General features: G+C 31.1%; 1 protein-coding gene across 3 annotated transcripts in view; it reads right to left on the bottom strand.

Annotated features, from left to right (window-relative positions):
* Positions 1 to 1,571: 1,571 nt before the first annotated feature.
* Positions 1,572 to 12,188, bottom strand: part of LOC140057852 (unconventional myosin-Id-like) — a 34,402-nt gene continuing 23,785 nt past the window's right edge. For 2 of the 3 annotated variants that reach the window (XM_072103620.1, XM_072103624.1), the window contains 10 exons: positions 11,146 to 11,275; positions 10,254 to 10,331; positions 9,614 to 9,780; positions 9,081 to 9,288; positions 8,719 to 8,942; positions 7,966 to 8,110; positions 7,410 to 7,511; positions 6,406 to 6,519; positions 5,726 to 5,874; positions 1,572 to 5,342 (listed from right to left, as the gene is read on the bottom strand). In XM_072103620.1, the coding sequence (XP_071959721.1) occupies positions 5,192 to 5,342; positions 5,726 to 5,874; positions 6,406 to 6,519; positions 7,410 to 7,511; positions 7,966 to 8,110; positions 8,719 to 8,942; positions 9,081 to 9,288; positions 9,614 to 9,780; positions 10,254 to 10,331; positions 11,146 to 11,275 (1,468 nt within the window). In that variant the 3' untranslated portion in view covers positions 1,572 to 5,191. Of the gene's footprint in view, positions 5,343 to 5,725; positions 5,875 to 6,405; positions 6,520 to 7,409; positions 7,512 to 7,965; positions 8,111 to 8,718; positions 8,943 to 9,080; positions 9,289 to 9,613; positions 9,781 to 10,253; positions 10,332 to 11,145; positions 11,276 to 11,847; positions 11,978 to 12,188 lie in introns of all 3 variants that reach the window. The other variant, XM_072103623.1, reaches the window with a different exon arrangement.

Raw genomic sequence — 12,188 nt, 5'->3', positions numbered from 1 at the left:
AAATTAGATCTGAACCTCGCATCAGAGGCATTTTAGAGGCTTCTTAACAGTATAACTCGCTCCAAAAACGGTTATACTAATAACATATATTTAGTCTTTCCCCCCTTTATATACACACTTTCAATACATTATATTTCACAGATGTCCTTGTTTGGTTTAACTTTGCAAATGACGAAATTATGCTCTGTAAACATTTTTGCTTTGTCGGTGGCCTTTCGAATTATTTGATTTTAATTTATTATTTCTTTTGTTTAATGCACCTGTTCTCTGGCCACGATGATCGTACAGTAGTCGTCACATTTTTATAAATTTCAGATTTCAATAAATTACGCGTACATTATTTAAACGCGCGTGTAAATCCGTATTATCAGCCTTTGGACGCAAAGTCTGTCCGTCCGTCAGTCACATGTTATCGTTAACGTAATAGTGGAGATTTGATTAACGTACCGTACTAAATCATTTTTATAAATTTTAGATTTTAATAAATTACGCGTACATTATTTAAACGCGCGTGTATCAGCTTTTGGACGCGTATATCAATTAGTTAATCAACTAGGTTATTGTTAATAACAATCTTATCTTCAAGTTGTTCCGAATCTTGCAAACGTCGGCGTGATTGTATTTACTTTCCACAATGTTCTCCTTCACTTGTAATATTAAATTGAAATTCTATTTGAATTGCAACATATAAAACTATAATGTAAACTTGATGTATTGTTGAATTTGGCATTCCAAATACTAACGTCAAATAAATAAGTGAATCAAATAATATATCCATTTGTAATACCATATGTAGATATAAAAAATTTCTCACGAAATTACCATTACCAATATTATTATAAACTTCATTCTGTATCAAATTATTTAATTCACAATTTTCGATTACGTGCTGTTACCATTGATTGTTTAACTTTCAATTTTTCAGGCGTTCAGACAAGACATTTTGTAACGTATATCAACACTAATATAAAATTCCTAAACAAACGCTTCAATAAAGACTTAACTAGATTTTGAACTCGTCGAGTTACTAGGTTATCCGCGTTAAAGCGCCGATAAGCTTGGTTCCCACTAGAACGTAACGCAAGGACGTAAACGCAACGCAAGCGTTTTAACCAATGACAAGCGAAGTTATAGACAGTTAGCAATCACAAGCGAATAAGCCATCGCTTGTGATTGGTCAATTCACTTGCGTTGCGTTACGTCTTTGTGTTGCGTCGCTAGTGGGAACCACGCTTTAGTAAGGACACGGAAAGTACAGTTGAAATGAATTTACGTCGTACGGGGCGAAATTTGGAAAAATGTATTATTAAGTTAAAATACAGCCATTGTATAGACACTGTAGTTTGAGAAGAAATTTTGTTCAAAGAATTTTTTGCTTTGAAATAATGGAAATGTGAAAAAAAAATTCTCAAACAAAATACTAATTATGCATGTCCCAAACTGCGCCCCATACGACGTAAATTAATTTCAACTTATTTTGTATCCACGTAACGATGATGCTAGGAAGACATTTGCTAATTAAGCGTACACAAGAGAAAATCAAATTCAAACTTTAGTCAGAAAATCTGAAATTTATTAAAAACACTGACATTATTTTATTATTCGAATATACGTTGTCGGCATAAATATATATATAAATGTTGTATACATAGCGATTATATCGTATATTAAATGATGACTGACTACGGTATGTCCAGCCAGTCGCAACTCCGAGGCCTACTATATGTTTTTATATCACCACCTGTAATATTCTTAGGGTCTATATATTGGCACATGTAAAAATCATTTGTGTTTGTAACCAGGCGTTTATCAAAATAAACAATGCGATACACTAATACAAAAAGAATGAGATGTTTTACAAGCAAAGCTATAATTGACTATTGTTACATTACGTATATTATACAGTAGAATATATAGGCCTAGTGAGGGAATATCTTCTGGACACAAAGTGTCTATTTAATATGGATGTCTCCTAAGAAAGCTATATGATGGCCTTGTTCCTAATATGGATTGGCCTTTAGTGCATTCATTTCCCCTCGTTTCTACTGAGGGGTTCTCTACTGTACTATAGACGCTATTTAAATTACGATTGGAGTGCATTTCAATTGATTAATATCGACGGAATAATAATAAATTAATGTGAATATTAAAAATTATGAATTTATAAATATAAATCATTTATAATTATTCGATTCAATACAAAACATATAAGTAGTGTTTTTATTTATGGCTATACAATTTATCTGGTACTATCATTTTCTACGATTAACTGCGATATACTTTGATAATCTATATAAATTATATATTAATTTATCTTTAAAGTTTCGTTTAGCACACTTTAGCATAATTTAAAACAAGATAACGTAAATTATGTCCATCTAGGAGGCTTACCAAAGAATGTGTGCACTAATCTAAAAGCGATGTTTAAAACTATTATAATGGTTTCGCATATCTATTGACGACGGCCCTTAGTATATTCGACGACATATTATTATTGTCAAGGCGGCGGCGCGCCTTCATATTATATTTTGAACGCGGCATGTATAAAATTCCGACGTCAGAGTCTATGTTCTGCTGTAATTTTCATCATTTTAATGTTGATTATTAAATTGCGAGTTTGGATGAACTGAATATTATTTTACCCGCTATTTCAATCATGGATTTTTAAATTATGGATTTAAAAGAAATGTTTCATAAAAAAGCGATTATATAATCTTTTTATAAAAAGCAGAAACTAGGCACATTTAAAGAGGATTCGATTACTAAATTAGAATAAAATTAGTAATTTGGCACAGGTTTTAGTATAATCTTCATATCATATTGGATTTGTTTCATATTGAGTTGTTTTTACCAAATGCAGTAATAAATTAGTTATAAATGAAGTTGTACCGGTATATCATGTAAAATAAATCGAAAGATTATATTAAAAATAATTAATAATATACTACTACATATAACTGCACAGTTAAACCATTAAAATAGATAATTAAAGGAAAAAATACAGCAGTTGTAAAAGAATTAATAACAAAATGTATTAAAGGATTTTAAATTTAAAATAAAGGTTAATTGTTAAAGAAAATGTGTCAACTATATAAACTATGAGAAAATACAGTGATATATTATAAAAAGTGCAAATTAAAAGTTAAAATGAATATAAAGTGGAATGTCTCTATATTAATAACAACATATTTAAAAATAATCAATTATTAAAAGTATGGTTTAAAACATCTAAAAAAGTAATATTAACATTAAATGTATAAAACAATTGATAATTAAAAGAAAATCATAGATTTCTTTTGAATTATCAAGAAAATACAGTACAAATTACTTAAAACATGTACCGTATATTAGAAATAGTATTAAAAGAAATGAAATCTAAACAAAGGTTATTTTAAAGGGAAATTATATTTAGAATTACCATGTGACACTATCAACTAAATATTAATTATTAAAAACAGTTTAATACATTTATTATTACAGACAAATTAAAGGTTATACTGAAATGAAAATGGAATGTCACTATATTAATAACATTATTATTTATTACAAGTATGACAATGTGAAATATATTTATTAACTTATGTAACACAAATAGAGAAACATTCAGTAGGCTATAAAGGTATCTTACCTAACTTCCGAAAAACACCTAAATCTTCATACCTTGTTATAAAATCATTCTTTAAATATAAAGTGTACAAATAAATAAAACCATACGCTTAATACTAATTGATATTTCTTTTCTAAAAAGGAATGTTTCTATATAATATGGCTAATTTGGCAAAATTTTTATTGCAAATACTTAAACTGTAGTTAGTGTTAAAAAGCTACAAAAAGTGGCATGCACATTTACTCATTTTTGGGCAAGTCGTTACTATCACAAACTGCGGATATTAGCTTCATTCAACCATACAAAAGAATTTGAGAAAATCTGGGCAAGGGGTGAATTCGGGCAAGGGGTGAATTCGGGCAAAGGGTAAATTTTGCAAAGGGTGTGGTAGAAATGGAACCCTTTGTTGCTTTGAATACAATGTTATGGCCTATGAAACTGTTGTAATCTAGCCACTATTGTTTAAGCTTTTTGTTTTGTTGACATAAAAATTGAGGTACATCACGTATGTAAAGTTCTGAAAAGAACTGTTGAGTTATCTCAATGCTGCGATCAACATACCTCGATCGATCAGCTTTTAGCTCTGTGGTATAGGCCTACTCAATTTGTATTTTCTTTCACCAGCTGTCCACCAATAAGCAGTTTATTCTCTAACTACAGAGAGTTTTTTTCTAACTACAGTATATATTATTGTTTCATCTAAGCCTAACTCATCCGAAATTATTTTTCTAGGCCTAGCATACTGTATTAATATTCTCTTGCAGCACAAGCTACTTCTACCTACATAATACCAGGCTTAAAGCAAGCAATTACTTTGAAATTAATCATTAAAACTACACTAATATTTGTTTTATATATCACTTTGTTTAATATATATTTTTATTCTTAATTCATAAGGGAAATTACTCCTGGCAATTTAAATAAATTTAAAAGAAAAATGAAAATAAGTACGGAAAATATGCTTAAAATATCAATATATGAATACATTTTATATTAGCCTATTTGAATGTTTTTCAATTCATAACTATATAAATCAAATGTATTATAGTGCGTTTGCATAAGGTTCATGTGGGCGGAGTATAATACTAACGTGATAATCAAATTCAACCTTTCATTGAATAAGCGTATAACTACAATGATCTGGCAAAAAAATATATTATTTATAATTACAGATTTTGATATATATTTATATAACATTATTGACAGTGAATATATTGAAATAAATTATCTATTGTTAGTAATAATGTCACGTTATCTATTTTGGAAGATCAGTTAAAATTAGAATAGTGCTCATAGCAACCAAGTGTTGTTTTAATTTAAAAACATTTGTTTTAAAAAATCTGATTTTGCTTTTAAACTAATTTATAGTACCCAAATTAAATATAATTATTACTTTAATATTATTTAGGATGTCCTAAATTTATATTCAATCTTTTTAAACTTTGTATTTTTAACCTGTTTTTATACCAGTTCTTAATCAGAATAAAAAAAAAAAATATTTATATACCAAATACTGAATATTCATGATTCTATTTTATATATTTGCTGAATATTCATTAGGCCACTACAGATACAGTATTACCATTATGGGTATGCTAATGTTAAATCTTCTCCATTTTTCACAAAGACAGGAAATGAGACTTGCGATTTCTCAATTTGAATATGCCGTTGTTTTTTACCCAATTGACAGTTCAATATTGGATTTATTATCACCTTCAGTTCAGAATTCCTGGTCCTACACAAATGATAATGTTATAATGGTTTATGTTAATATATTAATATCAAAGAAAACACAAAAATATCCTCTTCATCCAAAACATGTAACATTTAAAAAGGCATTGTGGGATTGAATAGAGCCAATTTAGTAGTGTGCCCTCAATATGTTAGAGAGATCAAATTTGTAGTGGAAATAGGAATGTTAGGGCGGTTAAAAAAAATTCTTGAACAAACCAGGAATGATAAATCCCATGTAGCATATTTGTTTTGCTGTATCATTGAGGGTGCTGTGAAAATGGGAAATGGCGGTGTCCAATGTGATCTTATGAAAACATGGTAAATGGATAAATTACAATGTCACATGATACAAAATTACCTAATTAGAATTCATGGAATACTCACACTGCCCAATGTCTGCATAGAACACCAACAAATTCTGGAACTCGATTTTCTTGAGATGAGTTGGTCAAGCATACAACTAAATCGTTTCCATTTTGTAAGTGGACGATGACCAGTTGGTCTGTTCCTGGACTTATACTCAGAGCTGTTATCTGTTTGAAAACCGAAAAAGAATATCTTTAAGTTAAATTCTGGACAAAATGACAGAGGGTGACGCCCTGCTGGTACACTTTTTGTTGATATTAAGAAGGATTTATTTTAGATGTTTAGATGATTAATAATTTAACTATATTTATCTTTATAACTTTGGATGGAAAGAAATGTGTAAACTTGTACCATTGTTTTAATTGTACAACATTTAAACAAATCTCCAATGGCTTATACATAGAGGTCAAGTGGGGTTCAAAAAGAATAGATGGGTGGTAAAGCTTGAGGTCACTGTGGAGGAAATATATAGAAGGAGATTCTTCAGCTGTCTGATTTATTGTTTATAGCCTAATTTATTCCACATTAATAAACAAATAACTGTCTATTCTACGACACGTTACAATGTGCATCTGTGTGTGCTGATCTTATCATTTCCGGCAGTCTCTGTGTATAGAACGTTGTACCGCTCTATATTATTTTCTCCATGGAGAGTTTGACACTTTCTCTAATGGATTTGCTTTGTTTTTTTTACTAACCTCGGTGATATTGATATGTGACATTGACTTGAAGACATTCTTTGGATCCAGCTTGTAGATATATTTATCTGTTACCAATATGGCTCGGTCTGCACACTTATTATGCTTATTAACCTATAACAAATTGAACAAATATTTAACAAGTAATGCATTATTATCAAATAAAGCTTACTAAATAATTGCATAAACAGGTTAAAGGAAAACAAAAATGTAAACTAATTTTGACTATTTAATATATGTCTTTAAAAAGCTGCTAGGGGTTGAGCCTTTTGGCAGCTACTGTAAAATGACATTATTAGCTACTTTTTAATATCCACATCCATTAACACACATGAATTAATTCATTATTAATAATATTATGTGTTTGCGTTCCTGGAACCGCCTTCGATTATGATATTTGTATTCTATTTGGTCGGACTCTTTGCAAATATTAATCACAGAGATTATATTAAAACACTCATTAAATAAACACATCAATTGTGAAACTGTTATTAACAGAATTACAATATTACATGTTTGTTGATTCTGCAAATAATCCATATTAAACATTCGTTAAATATAAACACATGTTATTCTAGGAGCTATGGTCTAGATGTATGTCTACAAAAAATATGCAATACAATACAATAAATGTGTTGACTTGTTACACATTGTTTTACCTGTCTGCAATGCGATTAATTAATTATCAATCAAAACATTCATAAATTCAATCATCCATCCTGTATGTATGTCATGGGAAATACCGCACTTGGCATTGTTTCACTTTTGTTTTTCTTTCAAATTCTGTTTTTGCTATTAAAGAGTTCCTTATTATGTATAGTTTCAGTAAAGTCAGGGTACACGAAATTTGGTAAAAATGGTGATGGTGGGATCATACTAAGAATGCATTAACAATGAACTAGTGTCCAAATCTAGCCTACATTTGGGGGTGGGATTATACTTGATCATGGGATTACATTCAGTCATATGTTCTTAGTAATAACAAAATGGACGGTGTACTGTACCTTTACAACGGTGGAAGAGAAAAGCACTTTGTTGAATTTATCTTTGTTCTTTAGATTGCTGCTTGCAGACACAAATGGAGCGGTCTGATTGTTGTCGGTTAGCTGGAAGAAAATTAAACTTTTTATGTTAATAGTGATCTTAGGTTTTCTTAGATGTGCCAACGTGACTACGCAGCAGTATCAAACGTCATTTTGCGTATGCTCATATTCTTAATCTTTATTGCCAAGAGATATAAAACAAAGGAAAACATATAAAACAAAGAAAAACATCAAAGACCACAATGTATTTTGGCAGGATACAAAAAAAAAAAAACCAAATTGCTATAGCTAATAGAATAGAGATATTATTCAATATTATATATATGTTAAGAACCGTGTTTTCCTAATGTTTTCGCATATGTTTCTGTATGTGAAAAGAATGACTTTATGTCTCAAAAGCTGCTGATTCATAAGTCATGTGATTATAGCCTCATCTCATTTGTTTATAATTTAGTCGAGAGGTTATGAATGAGCAATTGGTTCTTTCTTACAATTGTATTTCCTTTTCTGAACTTACAGAGGCTAGATAATTTCCCTGCCACTTTCGTCTGTATCCCCAATCACTTCGCTTTCCTCTTAATGCGTTCATTGCTGCTGCTTTGATCCGTACTTGTTCCCATTCTTCCTTTGGTATCCTTGATAACACTGTCTTTGCAACCCATCTTTACAAGTAAAAAATAGTAAATACAGTAATATGAATAAAGTATAACAAAGATTAAAACTGAAAAAAAAAATGATACTTAATGAAGAGAGATTACAAATATCCCCCACTGCCTTTAATTTATTTATTTACAATTCAATTTGTGTCTTGATGAATTCATTATTTAAATATAGCTATACAGTAGTTTACTCTGTATGTTGATACAATATTGTAATATACAGAATTATTTATATTTTTAGAATTAACATAGTACAACTAGATTTAAATCAGTTTTACTAATGGCTTTTGTAATCTTTTTCAAGGCCTATTTACACAGACGAGCAGTAACGGTAATAAAAATATAGAATCTATATTATTCCTTATGATCATTTACACGCAACGTAGAGTGGACGGGTGGTTTCCGTTCAGTATAGATACAGACTCTATGTGGGACAAGCTATGCAGTTTTCCGCTTATACTGCAATGCAATAATTTATGATTCTCGATGTTTGTTTAAATATAGTTCCGCATACTGTCAGTCTCCTAAAGGACTAATGAATAGTCTTTATTATAAGTAATAAGGTACAACACTTCCTTCTGATGTGGTTAAACAATAATATATATTATTACCTGTTATGCATCTTTTTCATTTCAGCAGTGAAGCCAAGCAACACATGAGGTGGTGGAGGCCAGGCACGGTTCCTACCTAAATCTCGCGAATGTTTCACGTCTCGGAACGTTTCGATGACTTTCTTCATAAATTGCCTGGCCTTGTAACGTTTGTAACAGTTCATTACTAGGTAAATAGCACGCATACGCCGTGCTAGAAGCCTAGCTGCTGTTCCGCGCCAAACCTACAAAATACAATTTGATTTGAAACAGTTTGATATAGATTTTTGCTGTCAAATTGCGCTACACAAGCATTAATTTGTACGGCCTAGGATAAGAATACCCTGCGGATGTGATAACAACTATTAAAAAACGTAATGAACCTTTTGCAATAGAAGAACAATAGATGGTAACAGTTTTCTCCTCTCTTCTTCTAGAACCACGATTGTTTTGGGCGTTCGTATAAAAAGCTTTGAGCGTCCATACTTGACGTCATCAGCAAATCCCATGTGCTCAACGATAACTTTACTCCCGTCTTCTTCAGTACCGTCATGGAAGTTTGGCCAAGTGTAGTGTGTCAACATTTTGTATCTACAAGATTTAAAAAAAAGTCAAAATACAAAAACTAAAAATGAAATACCTCACATATTGAAATTAAACTAAAAATATCAAGATATTTCCAAGATATTCCAAGGTTTCCAGTATTGGGAGAGTTGAATGTATACGATAATAGGAGTGAAACATGACACAAACAACCTTACAGATCTTGAACTTGTACTCAAGAGTCCATAACATTTGCCATCTCCTTCTGGTTGTCTTGGAGGTTCGCACTCTTGATTCCATATCTATGTGTGTTCATGATGATGCATACAATATATGTATAGATGTAAAAAGATAACTTTAACCAAGTACTTACCTTTGTAAGAATCTTGAATAGTGTATACGTGCAGCAAAGCCAGCCCGACGTACACGCACATTCTCCAACAAACCCAGATATCGCACCTGATGAAGGCATCTTTCATCATTGAATAGAAGTGGAGATTTCTGCTCATTTGGCTTGATGCATCTAACATAATATGGCTCCTGCAAAGAATAATTTTGTGTATTGAAAGTCAGTTGAAGAAACAACATGGTCACTTCTATTCAAGGGACACCTCTTTCAGGGGACACATCTACTCAGGGGACAACTCTATTCAAGGGTCACTCCTATTCAAGGGAGACCTCTTTCAGGGGACACCTTTACTCAGGGGACACCTTTACTCAGGGGACACCTTTACTCAGGGGACAACTATATTCAAGGGACACCCGTATTCAGGGGACACCTCTTTCAGGGGACACTGCTATTTAAGGGACACCTCTATACTTATAGGACATTCTATTCAGGAGAATCTCTATTCAAGGAATCCCTATTCAAGGATATCTCTATTCAGGGGACACCTCTATTTAAAAGACACTTTGTCAGGTCTTTCATAGGGGTTCAACAGCACTCAAATGCAATGGTGTAATAACATAAAATCAACCGCAATTCATTACTTTCGATCAAAATCTTAACTAACCTTGGTAGTAAGTTTCTTCACTAGGTCAATCATTGAGTTTTTGAAAATTGTACCTGCAGTCAAAGGTCTTTTTGTAACCTGTTAATGTTAATAAGAATTAACACATTAAGCAAATGTAATGATAAAAAACAGAATGTATACAACACGGCAGGGTAGAAAACTAGCTATTAAAGATAGATTACGACCGGAAGCAAACATTAGCTAGCTTTTAAAATTTAAAACTACAGATTGTAAGAAATCATGATAGTTTGCTAAGGTAAATTTCGAACCCTGAAATGGTGAAGTAATTATATTAAGAACCAGTGTAATCTTAATAAACAATTATTAAAATTGTTTGTATAAAGCAATAGTATTATTAAACTCAACCAGACCTATAATATTTAATTGCCCTTCACCAACAAATAGTGACATTATAAAATAGCAGAAGCAAAGGATTATGGGTGAAGATGAGGAAATCTATGAGAATGTGAGAATGAGAAACAGCTGCCTAACCTAGATTCAAACCCAGAATCTTCTGCTTGATAATAATAATAATAAACTGGATATTTTTTAGGTGCTCTTTACTAAAAGATCCTGCAGTGCTTACAATTAAAAGGCGAGTTTTAAAAACAGATGTAATATTATATTAATTTATTTGTAAATTTGATATACAGAAATCCTACAGTTAGACAACTTGGGATTTATTGATGTTTCAAATTTGGATAAAGACTCTTTAACACACTAGGTGTGGTATGTGGAATAATACTAGTTTTTTAATGTATGCACACTTACAGTATGTGAAAGATTGAAGTCTTTTTCATGAGAAAATGGGATTGGTAGCCAAGTATCTTAAATACAAAGCTACAACTCTACTTTGTTAAATCAAGTCAAATCTACGGTGGCGCTACAATACCTCCAACACACTCTGTTGTCCGTCTGGCCACATTTCTTTAATTGACTTATTGCTGCTTGAATACAGTAGACGTTTGAAATCTTGGTATAAGGTGTCTTTATTCTTATCCATGTAGCCTCTTACATCGTACCTGCAATATGTGGTGTTGGAATGTGCAGAAAAAGCAGCCGGTGGAAAAACAATGATGGATATACAATGTACTGACAAAATGATGCTGGCTCTTGCAATTAATAATATTACTAATGTTTATAAATATTTTTTAGTATACCTAAGCATTTTATAAATTACTTTATTACAGAAAATTTCATTTCAAACACAGGAGAAAAGCAAGATATAAATCTCCCATTCATTATTCGGTTGATAAATTTTAATAAAATAAACAATTTTTTTTTCAATATAAAACTGTGTAGTTTATATTGGTTCCCAAGTTCAAAGTATCTATAATATAATATCTACAAAAATAAATTTGTTTAATGATAAAAATCTCTTTAAAATGTTGAACTTTGTAACTAACAAGATGCAAAATGCTGTTTATCAAGTTTTGTTACACAAAAGCAGACGATACATATTGACAGTTATTTAACATATCACCAATTTTCCCAATTTTAAAATGATTAACAAACACAGATTGCAATTCACAGAAAATGAGGCAGGGTGCAAAGCCAATGATTAGAATGGCAATGGTGAACTGTGACCTCTGACCTGTTTGACACTTTGTTTTCCATCAGGCCACATGGCTTTAAGGGTGGGGTTACTACTATTGTACAACAATCGTTTGAAATCCTGAAACAAGCTGTCTCTGTTCTTGAGCAAAAACTGATGGATAACGTAGCTGTAAAAATGTTATTTATTTAATTAAAACTAATTGGGTAATCATAGAGATATTATTATTATAATTATTCATTATAATATGTCTATGCTTCCATGAAAAGTGGGTGAAGAGATGTCCAATCTAGTATACATTTAAACCTGATATACCTCATATATTGGTAGAATATTTTCTTTTATAGTTAATTAAGTTAGAGGAAAAACAAACATGAGAT

This window comes from Antedon mediterranea, chromosome 1 (genome assembly GCF_964355755.1).
Source record: "Antedon mediterranea chromosome 1, ecAntMedi1.1, whole genome shotgun sequence".
Classification (NCBI taxonomy): domain Eukaryota; kingdom Metazoa; phylum Echinodermata; class Crinoidea; order Comatulida; family Antedonidae; genus Antedon; species Antedon mediterranea.
The sequence above is the reverse complement of the archived record's forward strand: the minus strand, read 5'-3'. Positions and strand labels throughout refer to the sequence as shown.